This window comes from Heteronotia binoei, chromosome 16 (genome assembly GCF_032191835.1).
Source record: "Heteronotia binoei isolate CCM8104 ecotype False Entrance Well chromosome 16, APGP_CSIRO_Hbin_v1, whole genome shotgun sequence".
Classification (NCBI taxonomy): Eukaryota; Metazoa; Chordata; class Lepidosauria; order Squamata; family Gekkonidae; genus Heteronotia; species Heteronotia binoei.
The window spans coordinates 26,783,449-26,803,623 of NC_083238.1; the positions used below are offsets into that span (position 1 = coordinate 26,783,449).

Here is a 20,175-nt window from a genome sequence, read left to right on the forward strand (position 1 = left end):
GTTGCCAACTTCCAGATGCTTGCAAGAGAAGTCACAACAGGCATACATATAAAGCACAACCCAAAGGTTATAGTGACAAAATTTCTGATATATTAACCGGAAATAATAACATTCATCGAGAACGAGTCCCTTCAACAAACAGTCCCAAGACGTAGAATTCCAAATGCCAATTTCTTTTACGTGAAAAAAATCAGTGCATCAATTTCAATAGTTGCTGAAGCATAATTCTCATACGTGGATGGATACACTCATCGGACCTTTATCAACATGGGGTATTCCACAAATTTTTGTAATAATGAATATCAAAACTTGTAAACACAATTCAAAGGGACCCGAAGTCTCCAATAACACGCTTTCAATTGTGGCTCACGGGTCCCTTTGAACTGTGTTTACAAGCTTTGATAATCATTATTATAAAATAAGAGATCAGTTCGCCTGGAAAAAATGGCTGCTTTGGAAGGTGGATTCAATGGCATTATACCCCACTGGGGAGGGACGGAGGCTCAGTGGTAGAGCATCTGCTTGGGAAGCAGAAGGTCCCAGGTTCAATCCCCGGCATCTGATTCAGTATAAGGCAGCTTCATATGTTCATGTTCATTGAAGTCTCTCCCCTCTCCAACCCCCCTCCTCAGGCTCTGCCCCCAAAATCTCCAGGTATTTTCCAACCTGGAGCTGGCAAGCCTAACCACCAATAAGGGATGCTAACATAGCTTTGTCTTGGACTTCAGTGGCAGACTCATTGGACTCTTGGACAGAAATCTTCTGGCACCAGATCTATGCTTAGTATAGCAACTTATCAGACATGGTACACAGGCACTGTTGTGAAATTTGGTTTTAATCTACTTTATGCTTTCAACTGATAATAGAGAAAACAGAAAAGTTGAGACCATAGTACTCCTATGTTTTAAGGAGATCATGGGGGTGGGGAGGAAAGAGTCATCCAACCCTGCCAGTCAGGTGCTATGACTGGGGGTACATTCCCAAACGACAAGTTCTTAGAAGATTCTCCCCAGGAAGCGGACCACTGTCATCAGCTCTTCAAGTCAAACTGTTGATCCACCTAGCTCAGTACTATGTGTTCTGACAGTGGCTCTCTAGGATCTCAGGAAAAGCAGAACCTGTAGCAGCATCAAGCACCTTAGGCTCTTGTTTAACTGGACATGCAGAGGTTTGAACCTGGGGCCTTCCGCACACAAGGTATGTGACTCTGCCACTCAGCTATGGACACTCCCTCTCCCAAGCTCTTCAGCCAACAAGTAGTAGTGACTGGTCTTCTGTTAGTAATGTGGTAAGAAAGATGAGGGGAAACAACAAACCAAATGATGAATAAAACAGATTTGAAGCAGGATGCTTTTCACTAAACAGACAAAATTAATTTCAAATGCTCTTCTGAACTTTTAGGCCAATATTTTGTATAATTGTCTTGAGCAACTTTTGTGGAGAAGAGTAATGACTCATCCTGTAACCTGGCTTCACTGTTTTCCTGTCACAGTTACCCTTTGTGATACTGTATGTGGATGTTTACGATTTTAAAACTGCCATTTGGCTCTTTTGTCACATTCTACTGGACATTTCATTGGAAATGCCAATCTGCACAGCAGTTGCACAAAAACTCAGCAGGAGGAAATTTGGTTCTTCAGATCACTGACAGTCACAGATTTGGCTGTTGTTGAGACTATTTGGACCACCTATATTTCAATAAATAGGGCTGCGACGTTCCTGCAATTCATGCATCTTGCCAAAAGAAGCCTGGTTTTGTACAAGTTCTGAGGTAAAAACAAGTGCTTTCTATTGAACCCACAGACACTGCCTAGCAAAAGATAAGTTCAAATCCAGTAGCACCTTCTGAAACTAACTACCTAGCAAAGGCATGTTATGTGATGAACTGACATGTAAATGTGTTAAGTCAACACAGAATGCTGCTTTAAACCTAGACTGATTTCGCACTACCCTTGTTCCAGGGTGGAGAGCCCTTTTGCTACCGGTGCTTCGTTCTGTTTTCACACAAGTTGGCCTGGAGCTGCAATATGGCACACCGCTATTCCGCAGCAAGTGGAAACTGCTTATCAGTGTATCCCGCTTGCTGCGGAATAGTGGCGTGCCAACTTGCAGCTTTGGGGCAATGTGTGAGAGAACAGAGCGAAGCCCGGTAGCAAAAGGGCTCTCCACCCTGGAACAAGCGTAGTGCAAAATCAGTCCTAGTTAGATAGCTGACCTGCTCACACTGCCAATGGCTTATGAACTTATGAAGCTGCCTTATACTGAATCAGACCCTTGGTCCATCAAAGTCAGTATTGTCTTCTCAGACTGGCAGCAGCTCTCCAGGTTCTCAAGCTGAGGTTTTCCACACCTATTTGCCTGGACCCTTTTTTGGAGATGCCAGGGATTGAACCTGGGACCTTCTGCTTCCCAAGCAGATGCTCTACCACTGAGCCACCGTCCCTCCCCTAAAGCTCTTCAGAGTTTCAGGCAGAGCTTGTTCACATCACCCACTGTCTGATCCTTTTAACTGGAAATGAACTACAAAGGACTGAACTACAAAGCAGATGATCTGTCACTGAGCCATGGCCTGTCCCCTTAAGCAGAGAGTAAGGGGCTGCAACCCACAGAGTATGCGCAAAGAACAATATAGGGGAGAACTTGCATGATCAGCCAGAACCACAATATTTTTGTCACTGCTGTTCTGATTTCCAAAAAACTACTCTTTCATTTTTATCCTCCCTTTTAACAAAGACGTTAGAAGAATTCAAGCCACGGGGATTATCACGTAAGTAGCAGCTTAGGGCTTAAGCTTCTATAACTTCTCCAGTTGTTAGTATGTCATATTAGGCTCTGGGAAACACAACTTTGAGTCTCCTTTATGCCAAGAAAGCTCGCTGGATGACCTTGCTGTATGGCCAATAGTGAGGCTCCTAGCTGCATTGAATTTTTCTAACCAAGCAAGAAACATACACAGTTTCTATAGGAAAGCAAACCTGACCATGGCAGCAAACTATCAAGACTACAATGAATATCTTTGCTTTCGGTCACAGACAATAGTAATTTTAAAAATTCACCTTGGTCAATTCATAAGAAATGATGGCTGCATTGTAAGATCAGGAGCCAGTCTGTAATATCATTTCTTTGACCACTGAGAAAGGCCAATGGGCCAAAACTCATTACCCTCCCAGTCGGAATAATGAGGCACACACAAGAGTTGGGTATAAATCAGGGCCACTTTATCAACAACTTTTAATGGCGTGGGGCAACCAACGACAGGACCAGCCCAGGGTATTGCCCTACCCTGCCTAGTCCTATGTAGGGCGAGCCACCCTGCCCCTGGCATGAGCCGTTCCCACGGCTACTGCCAGGCAGTTGAATCAGGGTCACCCTCCCTTGCCTGGCCTCCTTACCAAAGGAGCCGCGCAAGGCGAGGGCACCCAAGGGCCGGCCATCACGACAGAGAGCCATACAGTCCAGCTACCAATCAGGCAATAAAGGCCCCCAGCCGTAGCTGCTGATGCGGCCCGGACAGGAAGGGGCCGGATTATGTTCAGAGTCAATAATGGTAATTTTTGGTTGTCACTTTGCAATTTGATCTTAATTGAGGCTATCACCAGGGCCAATATCTATTTTTAATCTATGTTTTAATAAATACGCATATATTTTTGTATATCTGTCAATATTTAATGTTTTTTATTTGACTTACAGAATTATTGGGCTGATACATTCAGATCTTCTTAGCCTTAAGGTTTTGAATTCAATTCAGTTTGTATTGAAATCCCTCTCCCCTCCCCCCCTTTTTTTTAGTTTTCAGTTGTTGTTTTTCCCTTAGATACACAGCCAACAGGGTTAATTAAAACAAGAAACTTTTATTTTTAAGAACAAGACACTGAGGAACCTAAAGTCTAAGAAACAACTTTTCACTTCCACTGAACTAAGGTCCTATACCCACAATTGGGATTTCAGCCTGTTCCAAGCAGCTCTTCTACATTGTTCCCCTCATTCAGAAAAACCCTTTTCATTTCAGCCCTTAATCTATCAGTTTCTCTGCTACTAACTCATTAATTTAATTTTTCAACTGCTGCTTTTTTAAGGTTTCCTTCTCTGAACATTTTGTCCGCTCTCAATGGTTGCTCTTGCAGAGGCTGTTTGTCACATGTGTCTACAGAAATACTGTCTGTTAACTATAACAATAGATCACCTGAACTGCTTGTAGTCTTTATACTTGTACATTAAGGATTTGGGAAGCCCATATTCATCCTTGCCCACCCATGGACACCTGTGTACTCAAAGCCCCTTTCCACACTAGACATAAATCCTGGTTCAACTCTGTCCCCAAACTGACCTTCCACACCGTACTCGAGTTCACTCATTTTTATCTTGGCCTCCCTCCCCCCAGCATTTCCATACTAAACTTGAGTTCGCCCATTTTTATCTCCACGTTTTTTCCCCTTTCTATTTCCATATTACGCTGAGTTCACCCCAGTCTCACCCCATGATTATATGGATGCTGTTTTGCCTTGGGTTTTCCTGCAAGGTAAATGAATGCAAGTCAAACTGAGAGAACACCTGGGTGGAGGTCCAAGTATGGAAAGGGCCACCCATCTTCATGTACCACCTCTTTTCATTACAAGCCCTCTGCTAGTGCAAGAATTTAAAAAAATGAACAAGACTAACACACTTGAGGAATCAACTTTTTCATTTGGACCATTACATTCACATTCTATGTAAAGACATGAAGCTGATCTAAACCTAAACACATAATAAAATGTTTCAAAGCTGGCATGCCTCGTGTTTTAATAGATTTAATAGATTAGGCATAACAGGCCAAAAAAACCCTGGCTCTATCTGTTCATAAAATAATAATTGGGTTTCTTCTTTATTACAGACATGATTACTGGCATGCCACACTGAACTGTGCTACAGTTCAAATAGGAGGTTATCATGGCAACGAAGTCATCATCAGGAGCTATTATGTACATCTTTTTTGATTGTATACTTAGCAATCATGCTTTCAAATACGCAGGCAGCAATCTTCAGCAGAAACCACATCTTAACAGAACGCTGCAATGAAGCAAAAGGAAGAGAAGGGGGAAGGAAAACTAACTATCAGACCAAACCATAAAAAAGGTTTAGATTCTCCTGCAACACTATCTTCATGGTTTTTGTTTGTTTTTTTAAAAAAGACACAAGACTTTCAAAGGTTTATAAATATGTACAATTACTGACTGCTCATAGACCTAGGTTTAACTCAATGTTGGAAGAAGCAGGACGAACGATTCCATCCTCTTTCTCCTCCTCAAAGCAGCTCACCCAACTCTTTTTGCTATGAGTCTACATGTCCCACAGAAATCCAAAATTCCTGGGGATTGGAAAGGGTGCTGGAGGGAGGGGAAAGTTCTGTGACCCACGCACAAGCAGATCACCAGATCCAACCCAAGGAGCTGAAAGAGGTCCACAGAGACTGCTTTGGCTTGCTTTTCCATGCTCTCATGATACAAGCTATGCTCCAGGCCAGGTGATCAAACTTGCTTAATGTAAGGGTCACAAAGAATAGACGCCAGATGTCCGAGAGCCACAAGACGTGGATGTCAGATGTCTGAGAGCTGCAAGACAGGAAGGAAGAGAGGGAGGTAGGAAAGCAAATAGATGGGGTGGGAGAGGTAGAAAGAAAGTAATTTTAACTTTAAATGCATTCTCCAAGCTGCCAGCTGGCTTGGCTGGGACAAGTGATTTAAAGAGACAAACGCCTTCTCCAAGTCAGCCAACGGGGCACAGCCAACGGGGCTGCCACACAGTATGTATGAAAGAGACACATGTGGCTCCCAAGTCACAGTTTGGTCACCCCTGCTCCAGGCTGTAATGCAGCTTACTTTGAAGCTTTTTAGTCTTTTAAAATGTTTTTTAATGATACAAAAATTACCATAGTAAGAAAGAAAAGGAACATCAATGGAAAATATGTGCCAGTGAAAAGCCGCAGCTTCCTACCCAGTAATCACCAACAGACTGATGGGAGAGGAACTGCTATTTTCCAGCAATTCAGTTAGCAGATAAAGTGCTTGGAAATAGCAGTGATGTTGACTGCTGGGGGCAGAGGACTGCAGAATACAGTGTTACATGGTTGCTGGATCAGGTCCAGGGAGACTGAGCTTCAATTCCCTGCTCAACCACAAAGCATGCTGAAAGACTATGGCTGCTCATGGTTGCTCAGATCAGTTTACCTCATGGGGTTGTTGCAAGGATAAAATGGAGGACAGGAGGCCAGTATATGCCACCCTATGCATACGCATCCCACTCCGCGAATGGATAGAGCAAATGTTTGCCACGCAACCTCCATGCCCGGTATCTGCACCTCAAGGAGATCAGATACCAAGTGCTGGGAAAGATCTCTCCCAAGCAGCACTCAGGGTAGGCAAGAAGGATTTAGCTCATCTGACTAATAGCCTGACTAAGTATAAAGCAGCTTCATTTGCTTCCTCCCAAAATTGAAGTTTATGTTGAGACACTGTTGGAACATCACTCAGTAAACACTGGAATATGTTCAGTAACCTCCATGTACCACATTTCCAGAACAAAAGCTAAAGCACTCAGAAAGGTCCACAGGGAAAAATACCCCAAATACATAAGCATATAAACAAAACTGTGACACATTTTTTATGGCACACCTTTCTATGTCATTGGTCTCATTTAGCTTAATGTAGCTTAATGTAGCTATTAGTAACCTTAGTTCTTGTTTATGTAAGTTATGATCATTGTTTTAAATAGGTTCTAAGCAGTTTTGAATACTTAGAATGGCAGGGTGTACATAAACAAAATGCTTTGAATTCTCTAAAGAATTATTGTGTGTGTTTTGGAGAACCAAAAACAAGGTTACTCACATCTGAGAACTAAACGTAATTGTTCTTATGAGCCCAACAACCAGGATGACAACTGTTAAAACCAAAGAGAGAAAAGATACCTGCAAATAACAAAACAAAAAAAAGTTACCAATTTATCAGGTAATGGCCATACTTTCAACATTTCAGAACGGGGGGAAAGTCTTATTTTTAAAAAGAAAGGAGTGCAGTTTAGGGCACAATCCTGGCTTGGATTTACGTTCCATCCCTCCTTCCTCTGCACATGTAGCAGAGGACTTCCATGTAACTGAGAACTTCCTGGTTTCAGAAAATGTCCAACTGAACACACAAACCAGGATTGGAGAAATACGTAAGAGAATTTATTAGCCCAGAACACACAACATATAAAAGAACAAGTCAATGCACATGGAGGGGAAGAGAGCAACCTGGTACTACTCCTGGTACTACTCCAACTTGCTACTGAGTACACTGGTCCTGTCCCCAGCACACAGCCCAGTGCATATGTGCGTACCAACTCCATGTGTGCATGTTCCATTCCCACAGGAGTGAATTTTCCTGATCATAGGGAAAAGCCAACATGCCTATTACACATGCACACAGGCACTGTTATCCAAATTTGGGTGAAACTGTATCGTTGGGGTAAAGGCAAGGCACCACTGCAAATGTAGGCAAGGCCAGTGTGCTTGCTCTCCTTCTATATGCGTGTCTTTACATGTGCCAGTCTGGATGGTGGTTCCCCCACTTTTGCGGGCTCCTCCTTACCACTGGCCAGCTGGCTGGGGGAAACCCCACCTGCAAATGCCCTAAAACATGGTGCAAATGATGTCACATGAAAGTGATGTCATTATGCCGCCAACAACACATGGCAGTGCTCTAGGCTTTGGCCAAACCTCTATGGTAAATTTGGATTCAAAACCATAGAGTTTGCCCAAAACCCAAAGCATTGGTGCCGAGATGACATCACTTCTGGGTGATGTCATCACACCACGTATGCTTTGCATTCATGGCAGAAGATCCCAGGGAGGAACTGGGAGGCCCCCCGCCCCCACGGAATCAAAGGTAGAACCCGGTAACTCTACATGCATATAAGGCTATCAGTGTGCGCAAAGTTAGCAATTTTTAGGCTTTTGTTTAATATATCTATGTATTCTTCTCAAAAGCTGCCGACGGCTAGAACTTGCTTGCTTAAATTAAATAATGGAGGTTTTCGATAGCTATTAGCTACTAGCCAGCGGAGCACACCATGTGTTAGGGCAGGGCTGAACATACTTTAGTAGAGTTTGAACATGACCAATGAAGAAGAAAGGAGTCTTGGCAGCTGATAAGATACCAAAGAAATGCAACTTGTTTTTAAAACTGATGTCACTTTAAACCAGGAGTGTCAAAGCTCATATGTTATGAGGGCCAGATCTGACATAAATGAGACCTTGTTGGGCCAAGCCATGTCGGGCCGGGCCAGGTGTGTCCCTCTTTAAGATTAGGTAGCAGAGATATAAACTTTATAAAGGACACACACAAAGTTTTTTTTTAAAAAAAACAACAACCTTAAAATGAAACATGCTTAAACCATTAGCACTCGCTGGTCAAAGGTGCTTTCTTTGTATCTCTCCCATGGGATCCAGGGAGCTGGGCAAAGGAATCTCTGGCTCTTTCCTTCCTTCCCCAGGTGACCAGGAAGGGGAGGAGCCTTAGCCAATAGAGGGAAGAGACAATTGGCTCAGTAGCTCTGGTATACAATTCAGAGAGCCTGGCAAAGCAAGCTCTCCATTCTCCCTTCCTCCCCAAGGGAGGAGCCAATGGAGAAAATAGAGACTTTGCTCTGTAGCTCCTGTGCTATTGAGCAAGCCTTGCAAAGCAAGCTGTTATGCAGAAGGAATTTAAGAGAGAGGGAGAAGGAAGCAGATGACAGCCAATTGCTCAGGGGCCTGATAGGAGCCCTCCAAGGGCCTGATTCGGCCCCCAGGCCTCATGTTGGACACCTCTGCTTTAAACATTACCTTGGTCTAGTACAGATGTTCCTGTCTGTTCTCCAGTGTTCAACACTACTGTGGGAATTGCCTGCACAAACACCATCGTGTGGTGATCCTGTTTAGAAGTAAATTGTTGCATCTCTTTGTGGCCACATGGCTTTCTTGCATGCACAGATACCACCATGTATACATTTGTAACACACAATAAGCTACATATTCTTAACACACGGTGTTCGATCCAACCAGCTTTTCCCACTAGTGATAAAGGGAGGAAGGGGTCTCTTTGACCACCAAAAAGCCTATTTTGGGCATCATGGGATCTGCATAGACAAAGGCTATGTGTGACAACAACTACAGGAGGGAAGGGAACTGGACAAGACTGAGAGGAAAAGGTGGCTGGATCCAGCCTCTTAATTCCTATGCAGAACCACTTTCTGTGTAGGAATTTTCTAACTCACAAACAAGCCGCATAATAGCAGCTACTGTGAACAGATCCATACAACTTCTGAGCCTGTCACACGGGCATTAGAGTTTTGATCTAAGTAATGACTTGAATTCAGCTGTAAGTTCTGCATCAGACAGGATCTCTTTCTGCAGAGTGAAAATATCTTACCTCTCCCCTCTTTCTGCAGTGCAAAAAGGATACTACAGATGCTGCTCCTAGAAGACAGGGGGACCTGTCAGAGGGAAGATCCAGGACAGACAAAGGCTTCAGACAAAAAGGGACTTGACTCTGAAGTTGTGGGTTAGTGATAGTACCCTGAGAGAGAGTCAGTGTCCAGGGGGTCTGCAACCAGGGTCTGAGGTGGACCTTCAGGGACAACCAGTGCCTCAGGGCGTTAAGCGCGTTTGAGTGCGTGGGCGGTATAATGCCAACCAAATTTATACTGGGCACAGCTGATTTGTTTTTATTTGGGTTATCCAAACTTAGGATAACCTAGCTTTCAGTTCGTTGGTTTCAAAGCTCAGTCAGCCTTGATAAGCACCCAGAGGGAGTGCTGTGTTTATTGTATATACTGTTAAGTGATTTACCTTATTCACTGCCACAGGAGGTGGTGGCAGCTACAAGCATAGCCAGCTTCAAGAGGGGATTGGATAAAAATATGGGGCAGAGGTCCATCAGTGGCTATTAGCCACAGTGTGTATATATAGATATAGATATCTATATAATTTTTTTTTGGCCACTGTGTGACGCAGAGTGTTGGACTGGATGGGCCATTGGCCTGATCCAACATGGCTTCTCTTATGTACTTTATGTACTTATGACCTCCCCTAGAACAGCACTGTGTGGAGGGGAACTGAAGTTCTACACCAGAAAGGGGGAATCAAAACTGCTCTGAGTTCTGTTTGTGGAAATTCTTCATTGAATCCAGCCCAAAGCTATTAACTCATATCAAGAAGTTCACTTCAATAAATATTTACCTTCCCTAGTTTTGATATATTCCGATAAAGAGAAAGAGGAAGAGTGAAGATAAGGGTGACACACACAATGATGACATGGCGACTAATAAGTAAATTATCTTGATCAACTGTAAAAAGAGAGAGAGAAAGAGAAAAAATTAATAGGTTCCCCCCCAAAAATGGATATTTGACTGTTGACTAAACGTCAATGAATTTTTCATTTTGAGTATTCAGAAATCAGAAGTCTGTAAAGTGGAAGGGTGAAGTGTTTGAAATAAATGAAACAATTCTATAAACAGCACAGAAAAGCAACATAAAGTGATAGCTATGTTACATTTGACATGAGACTTGCACAGGGACTTACGGTCATATGAGTTCCTCGTGGACACAATTTTCAAATGTGCAGGGTCCCAATCCAACTCAAATGTGCCTCACTCCCCATGCTGTTTAACCATCCTCAAACACTCCAGGGGGAGGGCGTATTTGCCCCCTTGGCACCTGAACTGACGGGCTACATGTACGCCTGCCAACAAGGCAAATATCATGCCCCTCTCCATGAGCCATTTAAATTCTGGGAAATGGCTCCGTGGAGAGATGGTAGGTAGAAACCCCTTATTCCCATGCAGGGCAGTCCTGGTCTGAATCAAGGCCCCATGTGCTTGAGAACCGGTTGGCCATGAGGAAACTCAAAGTTGATGCCTGCCTGCAAATCCCCAGGGTGATCACATTATCTTGAATCTACTGCTGCACGCTGTACATTGAGAGTAGAGCGTGCTGAGAGAACTCGGCATGAGCTACTAAGATTTTTTTCACTCCACGGTGGGCCTTTATGTATCTGCTGCACCGAAGCTCTTTCAGGCGAAAGTAATAGCCCAACCTCTGTATGGTACTCTTACTGGTATGTCGGCCACAAGCTTGAACTTGCTTGAAATAATACAATCTAAATTCCTTCGTACCACTTTGCAGGTCCCTCCAGCTGTTCCTAACTCTCTTCTCCATCTAGAAATGGGTCAAATGAGGTGAGGATACAGATGGCATCTGCTTCTCGATAGCATAAGGTACATATTAATGCAAAAGGACTTCTTCCCCTCGTAATGCAAGATTCTTAACAACCAAGCTGGCTTCATTGGACTGAGGGAAGCCTTGAAAGAACGGGCCTTCCACCTGGCACTCTTTTGTCACAGACCATTGATTAGGCCAATTAGGTAAAGGATTTGTGACATGGAATGCCAGCAAGTCTCTTGGTTTCAGGGCCCCTGAGAAGATGAAATAATAATAGGATGATATTGGATTCATCTCCCACCCTTCACTGAATCTCAGAGTGGCTTACAATCTCCTTTACCTTCCTCCCCCACAACAAACACCCAGTGAGGTGGGTGGGGCTGAGATAGCTCTCACACAGAAGCTGCCATTTCCAGGACAACTCTGCAAGAGCTATGGCTGACCCAAGGCCATTCCAGCAGCTGCAAGTGGAGGAGTGGGGAATCAAACCCGGTTCTCCCAGATAAAAGTCTGCGCACTTAGCCACTACACCAATACAACATGGCAGCTCCAGATTCCGTCCCCCTTTACAGGAGGGTTTTTACACTGGCCAGATGTGATGCCATGCCACCCATGATTAAGGAAGGGAGATATAAGAAGATCTCATACTCTAAGATTTGCCCCTGCCCTCTAGCAGAGGTGGAAACAATGGGACATGTCTTTTTCTACTGCCCCCTCTATAAACAAATTTGAGATAAGATAATTCTTTCCCTTTAAGACAGTCCAGTGGTAGGGGGAGATCAGATATGTTTAGACAAATTACTAACAGATGAAATATCAGTCATTATCAAGCTAACTGCTAGATTCTGTGTGCAGGCAATCAAAATGTGCAATAAATTTCAGTCCTGCCCTTTCAAGCCTTGACTTAGATTTTATCAAGAGCTCTGCTATATAGTTCTTGTTTTATATTCCTAGGTTCCTTTTAAATATAGTTATCTATGATGTTGCTTTATGTATTTTACTGGGAATAAGACACATTGTGAGGGTGAAAAATGGGCTCTGGAAAGAAGTTCTGGGCAAGTGCTCCCCCCATCCTTGGAGTCTTCCCACCCACCCAAGGTGGCCATTTTCCATAGGGGAATTGATCTGTCTTCAGGTTTCTGTCTCCTTCCCCCTTCTTGCAGAAAAAGTACAGTCTTTTCTCCACAGTGTGGACCAAAGCAGCTTACATCATTCTCCTCTTCCCCTTTTGATCTGCACAACAACCCTGTGAGGTAGGTTAGCCTGAAAGTCTGTGACTGGTCTGAAATCACAGTGTGGACCAAAGCAGGAGGGAAGCAACCTCAGCAGGGTATAGTAACACAGAGTCCACCCTGCAAAGCAGCTGTTTTCTCCAGGGGAGCAGATCTTTGCCATCTGAAAAGCAGCTGTAATTCTGAATGATCTCCAGCCCTCACCTTGAGACTGGCAACCCTAGGGGGGCTGCTGAACAGTGGCAAACAGCCAGGCCTAGGGTAGCCAACCTCCAGGTGGAGCCTGAAGATCTCCTGGTATCACAACTGAATCTCCTTCCTGCTGGAGAAAAATAACTGCTTTGGAGGGTGTACTCTGTGGCATGATATTCAGCTGAAGCCTCTCCCCTCCCCAAATCCTGCCCTCCTGAAACTCCACCACAATATCTCCAGGAATTTCCCACCAACCTGCAACTGGAAGCACTAGTCAGGATTAGGCCCAATGAGTTCTCCCTCAAAGGCCAAAATAGGCCTGGAAAGGGTGTCCTCCTCCCTCCTTCAACTGACAGAACCCTCCCCCCACCTTCAACTGACAAAACCAAGCTTGATTGCTTTTTCCTGAGAGAACCAAGGTTGGTTGTCTAGCAACAGCCACTGCCTAGCAGTTTCCCTGTGGCCCAATCCTTGTCTGTCCTGGGGCCAGCAATGGGCAGGGGAGAGGAGCGTGGGCAGCAAATGGCATGGGAGAGGGATTGACTGGTAGTTCATGGCCAATCACTGCTGCAGGGCACACCACAGCCAGACTGGGCCAATTCCATAGTGCTTTTTAATATATATTTTATTCTCTCTCTCTGATGTAATTTTATCTAATTTTTTTTGTTAAATTATCTATTTTTATTTTAACTGGAGCTTATCTGTATACCTGATGTTTTTGTCAGTTGGATCTGGTTGTGAACTGTAATAAATTGAATATGTCAAATAACATATACTTCAAGCTATGAAAAATCTATCCTAATAGATTTATCCTATTAGATAGATACATGCACGCGCGAGAGAGAGTGCTCAAACAATATTTTTGCAAGTCTTTCCAGTAAGAACATTATTTAGCTCTGTTTTCAAAAACTTTAAAATCATGTTTAAAAGATTTCACTTACAAAGGAATGGGATCAAAGTGGAAGCCGACATCAAGCACAGCTTTCACGAGACAGTTTTTCTTTCATTAAAAAAAAGGAAATGAGACCTAGATAATTCTCCACCAAGAATATCCAGACTATACTCAGAATAAATAACAGAAACTAAACTTATGAAGGTGCCCTGTACTGTCATCAAACACAACATCACCTGCCTAACTGGCAGTGGCTCTCCGGCGCCTCAGGTAGAGAAAGTTCTTTCCTGAGTGTATGTGTTGTCGTTTTTGCTGGAATGATAAAATGTGTGTTCTTTTTTCATTTTTTCCCATAAATCGTTTCAATTGTCATGCTTTAATCCACATAAAGCATTTCTCATTTTCGTAAAATTTCTATATTTGTGCATCGAATACTGGTAGTAGGGGCAGAGGTATAATTAAAGTGATGAAATGGGCTATGTACAGACGCTAGAAAGTGACAGTTAGTAGGAGGTACAATGCATTTAGCCCAGCAGACGCTCCACCCCAAGAAAACCTTTGTGGACACTTCCTACATGTTTTGAAAACCATGTCCAGCATAGCGCAGTGATTAGGGTGTTGGGCTAGGGATCAGAGTGACCCAGGTTTAAATTCCCAGCTTAGTCACCAAGCCCACTTGGTTGACCCTCGATCCAAGCCCTCTCTCTCTACCTAACCCGACCCTCAAGGTTGCTGTGAGAATTACATACTTAGAGGAAACCCATGCATCAGTGCTACTCACTCCATGGCTCACTAGGAGCCACAATCACAGCGACCATCGATCAAAACTGCCACCTGACAACTGCATCTTCTATGTGCCATATACAAACATACAAGATTAGACGCAACCAAGGGCCTTTTTTGTAGCAGGAACTCCTTCTCATATTAGGCCACCCCCCCCCCTCATATAGCTAATTCTCCAAAAGCTTACAATAGGCCCTGTACTAAGAGCCCTGTAAGCTCTTGAAGGATTGGCTACATAAGAGGGGTGTTGCCTAATATGCAGAGGAGTTCCTGCTACAAAAAAAGCCCTGGATGCAACTATTAATATTGAATCTATAATTATAACCTTTTTAATTACCAGAGTAGCTCTGAGCACATAGTGTGCACCCTCCCAATCACTGCTGAACCTTAGGCAGCCCTTGTATATTTGGGAGTAAGGGCTTCCCTCTCTACCTTCCTGCCCTCTGCTCAGCATGGAGCACAGCAGGTCGAGATAAATTGTTAAAGCACCCAGAGGAGGATCAAGGTGGCCGTGGAGAAAAGAGAGTAAACTCTCCCCACCATCCCTTGTGCCCTGTTTGCTCTTTTCCTGGGTAGCTGTTGTGAAGCTAGTTTTACCCTCTGCAGCCAACTGAATGTTCTCCTGACAGCCACCAACATGTTGGGATGAGAGTACCAAAGCTGCAAAAAAGGATGGAGGAAGAGGATCGGCCTTTTATATCCATCCCTGTAATCAGGTCAGGCTACAGCTCAGGTAGGTTCGCTGCTCCTCCAGCCACCAGTCCCTCCAGCAAGAGTTGTTTCATGCAGCTGTTGTTCCACCTAACAAAAAGGTAAAAGTAGTCCCCTGTGCAAGCACCAGTCATTTCCGACTCTGGGGTGATATTGCTTTCACAATGTTTTCACAGGGTGGTTTGCCATTGCCTTCCCCAATCATCTACACTTTCCTCCCAGCAAACTGGGTACTCATTTTACCAACCTCGGAAGGATGGAAGGCTGAGTCAACCTGAGCCGGCTACCTGAAACCAGCTTCTGCAGGGATCAAACTCAGGTCGTGAGCAGAGATTTCAGACAGCAGTACTGCAGCTTTACCACTCTGAGCCATGGGGGTCTGTTCCACCTAACAACCACACACCTAACTAGCAGACAGTTTTGCCTACTTCCCTAGAACTTGGGCTGATGACATGTTGGGGAACAGTGCTCAAAGGATAGATCCAGGTGGGCAGCCGTGTTGGTCTGAAGCAACAGAACAAAGTTGAAGTCCAGCAAAGTTTTATTGAGAACGTAAAGCTTTTGTGTGCTAAAAAGCACATTTCATCAGACAACAAGACATTCTCAATAAAACTCTGTTGGTCTTAAAGGTGCTACTTGTCAAGCATGCGGGTTCAATGACAAGTTGAAGTTGATACAAAGACTGCATTTATTGATAGACCGATACTTTGGTAACAGGTTCTTGAGAGTAATGCTGAACACACATTGAATACAATACTTTTAAGGCCTACTTCAAAGGGATTCCAAGGGATGGGGTTGCGGGGTAGCATTCACACATAAACTATCATAAATGTCTACATTCCCATAGCGTTATCAGGACCGTGTCCTTGCTTTCCCCAGATGTCTCTTATTCCCTTACAAGAATGTATGGAAAGGTGCTGATTACTTGGTTTCAGTTCTCACTACTTCTAATTATGAGCCATAAAGCAAGGCAGGGGGAAGGGAAAGAATAACAAGCTAGCAAAGTTGGATCCTCTGTGATACTTCACAGACCAGGTTAGGCAGGACCCCTAAACAATCAATTATCAATGGAATTTCACCATTGACACTACTGGACTCCAGCTTTGTTCCAGTGCTCAGAGGAGTCATGGACACCATGTCAAAGAGCCAGATGTGGCTCCAGAGCCACTGAATGAATGGTACTGTCATGTATGCTAGCAAAATCACCAGCGAGGAAGAACACAATAAAGCCAAAATAGTCATAATATCTTTGCATTAAATGAAGCCTGAGATTTTCAGAACCCTGGGCGAAGCCAGAGCGTGTATATTTGTGTGTGTATAAAGTATCAAGCCACAGCCAATTACTGTAACCCCACAGGGTTTTTCAAGGGAAGAGACAAACAGAGATGGTCTGCCATTGGCTTTCTCTGCACAGGAACCCTGGTATTCCTCAGCAGTCTCCCATTCAAGTACAAATCAAGGCTTACCCCGCTTAGCTTCCCAGATCCGAAGTGATCAGGCTAGCCTGGGTCAAACAAGCCGGGGATCATATTTTGTAAAGGTAAAGGTACTCCCCTGTGCAAGCACTGAGTCGTTACTGACCCATGGGGTGATGTCACATCCTGACATTTTCTTAGCAGACTTTTTACCGGGTGGTTTGCCATTGCCTTCCCCAGTCATCTACACTTTCCCCCCAGCAAGCTGGGTACTCAGTTTACTGACCTCAGAAGGATGGAAGGCTGAGTCAACCTTCCGCTGGGATTGAACTCAGGTTGTGACCAGAGCTTGGACTGCAGTACTGTAGTTTACCACTCTATGCCACGGGGCACATTTTGTACCAGGTACCAAATCAGCAAAGGATGTCAGCATAAAACAAGCCCCTTTCTTAAGAGTTTAAAAACTCTTTGAACAACCAGTTCGTACAGAAATATTTTTGATCAACATTCCTAGTAGGCAGCAGAAAGAAGAAGAAGAAAAAATTACACTTACCGCCAGGAATTCTCTGAAAAACTTTTGTCAGAGTATCTCCTGTTATAATGTTGTAGCTAATCATTGCTTTAAAAAAGAAATAGAAGATTGTTTATTATTAACACTTTTAAAAAAAGGTAAACAAGGTCCAAACACAAATTTAATCTACAACATTACATGTATCAAATTGTACTTTCCCTGTGTTTGCAGTACTGGGTATTATAAGTTGCTATTTTGTGCTATTACTTCAAAGTAAGCCACAGTGAACTCTACGGAACTTGCAGTGCAATCCTATGCAGACTTACACTCTTCTAAATTCACTGAAGCCAATGGACTTAGAAGGGTGTGACTCTGTTTAGGACTGCCCTGTTAATTTTGGATAAAAATGCAAAGGATCAGGCTGATATTCTCTTTCATCAAGCAGTTCTTCATGAACCCTGATGTCAGTTTCAGCCTAGTTTTTACAAGTGGAATCCTTTTTCATATTTCTGCTTTTTTTTCACAGTAGTCATGAAAACCTGAAAAAGTAATCAAAGCAGTCAGACCATCAATCCTGTTGAATTCTACGCTTGCCTCAGAACATTTCTTTTAAAAACTACTTTTAAATTGTGTCACTTTCAACCCAACTCATGAACATTCAAAGCTTTAAAGTAGCTCCCAAGAGTTTAGACATGCTGAGAAACAGCATTGCATCCATAATTGGACTGTGAACTATCTATAGTCCAAGCTTATTTACTCCCTTACAAAACACTACTTCCAAAACTGAACTAGCCAAAAGTTATACTATTCTTTTTTTTTTAACATGTACAAAACATATTCTTAACTTTGAAGCAGGGCCTTACCAATAAAAGGGTATAAAAACTGAAGAGCTGAAAGAAGAAGGTACCCCATAAAGCCATATGTTTTATTGACCAGCGACTGATAGCTGTTTGCACCAGATAGGCTCCCTCCTTTAATCAGCAAGATAATAGAATAATCTGCAACAGAGACAGAAATGATATGATTCTATTAACAGCAACCTCTTTCTGGCACTATTTGCTTAAGTATAACCAAGAAGCAGACTACGTGTGCCACAAAACAGATGTGCTCCTGGGGAGGGGTGGAAAGTGCTGTCAAGCTGCAGTCCACTTCTGGTGGCCCCACAGGGTTTTCAAAGCAAGAGATGTTCAGAAGCAATTTGCTGTTGCCTTTCTCTGTGTATGTTTCTAGCATAGTTTACCCCTTCTCCTCTCCTGCCTGCTGATTCAAGTTACCTGGGTTTAAATTTCTATGTACATAGAGATTTATACATCCTATTTTTTTCTATACTGGGAACCCAAAGCAGCTTACACAGGGGCCCGAGGGCTGAATTAGGCCCCTGGAGGGCTCCTATCAGGCCTCCAAGCAACTGGCTGTCATCTTCTTCCTTCTCCCTCTCTCTTGCTTCCTTCTGCATAACAGCTTGCTTTGCAAGGTTTGCTCAACTGCACAGGAACTACAGAGCAAAGTCTCTATTTCCTCCAAGGGCTGAGGCTCCTCCCTTGGGGAGGAAGAGGGAGAGGGAGAGCTTGCTTTGCCAGGCTCTTTCAATTGCACAGCAGAGCTACTAAGCCAAGCCTCTCTTCCTTCTATTGGATGAGGCTCATCCCCCTCCTGACCCCCTGGGAAAGGAAGGAAAGATCCAGAGCTTTCTTTGCCCAGTTCCCTGGATTCCATGGGAGAGATACAAAGAAAGCATATTTAAGATTAACGAGTGCTAATGTTTTAAGCATGTTTTATTTTAAGGTTTTTTTAAAACCTTTAATTGTGTTTGCCTGTATCCTATATAAAGTTCATGTCCTGCTACTGAATCTTAAATAGGTACACCTACAGCCCGGCTCAACAAGGTCTCCTTTAGGTCAGATCCAGCCCTCATAACAAATAAGTTTGACTCCCCGGGTCTAGGGGTCCTTATTTTATTGGTCAGAAATAAGGTAGCTCTATTTGATCAACACATTGCTGGAGCAGAGAGTCATTCCCTCAGGCCCTGTCTGTCCTTCAGGCTGGATCAGTCCTTTTTTGAAATGGCATGAATCAACATTTCATATAGCTGAACCTAGTCACCTCTTCTTTCCATTGCTTCTTCGCTAGGAATGCAATGTATAATACAAGTAGCATTACTCCGGTGCCCCTGCGCTGTCGTGTGGGAGGATGCTGCAATGCAGTGTGAGAACAGCTAGTTCGGTCTTCACTCAGACACAAAGACAGAGACAGTATTTCGCAATTCTGTGTGCTTGCAAACTATCGTCACACTATGAAATCTAAGACGTGTATGCAAATGTGAACCGGCGCACTACAGCTTTTAAGTTCCCTTGATGATCTGGTAGACACCTGGCATGACAGGTTATCCAGGGCCATCAACGAAATTGCACCCCGGCGTCCTCTGCGCCCCCGAAGTAGGCTGGCTCCTTGGTACACCTCGGAGCTACGCCAACTGAAACAGGGACTCAGACGACTAGAGAGGCGGTGGCGGCATACTCGTGACGAAGCGTCGAGAACATCCTATAGAATGTTTATGAAGTCTTATGAGATGGCAGTCAAAGCCGCAAAGAAGGATTACTTTGCGGCTAGGATTGCATCTGCAAATTCGCGCCCAGCACAATTATTTAAGATAATTGAAAATTTGACCACTCTGCCCCAAGGCAGACCAAACATAAGAGAATTGGAAATAGGCTGTGAGGCTTTTGCGAACTTTTTTGCAGATAAAATCTCGTCGCTCCGCCAGGACTTTTCTGCCACATTGAATGCAGTAGATGAACCCGGGGCTCCGTGCCTGTCTCCGGATGTTATCTTGGATCACTTTGACGTGCTTAGTCTTGGGGAAGTCGACGAAGTCCTCTCAACTGTACGCCCTACAACTTGTGACCTTGACCCATGCCCCTCCTGGCTAATTAAATCCTGCCAGAGGGAGCTTAGATATCCTATACGGGATATCGTAAATAGATCCCTCTTGGAAGGGCAATTTCCAACATCTTTGAAAGAGGCCATGGTCCGCCCTCTCCTAAAAAAGAGTACAGCAGATCCGGCCGAATTGGCAAACTACCGACCGGTCTCGAACCTACCATTTTTAGGTAAGGTTATAGAGAGGGCAGTGGCGTTACAGTTGCAGAGTTCTTTGGATGACACTTCCGCCTTAGACCCTCACCAGTCCGGCTTTCGTCCAGGTTATGGGACGGAGACAGTGCTAG

General features: G+C 43.9%; 1 protein-coding gene across 1 annotated transcript in view; it reads right to left on the reverse strand.

The window, feature by feature from the left end:
- Positions 1-20,175, reverse strand: part of SLC38A11 (solute carrier family 38 member 11) — a 47,104-nt gene that overhangs the window by 14,134 nt on the left and 12,795 nt on the right. Inside the window, exons 4-7 of the mRNA XM_060257254.1 lie at positions 17,812-17,946; positions 16,991-17,056; positions 10,232-10,338; positions 6,861-6,940 (exon numbers count right to left, since the gene is read on the reverse strand). Of these exons, the coding sequence (XP_060113237.1) occupies positions 6,861-6,940; positions 10,232-10,338; positions 16,991-17,056; positions 17,812-17,946 (388 nt within the window). The remainder of the gene's footprint in view (positions 1-6,860; positions 6,941-10,231; positions 10,339-16,990; positions 17,057-17,811; positions 17,947-20,175) is intronic.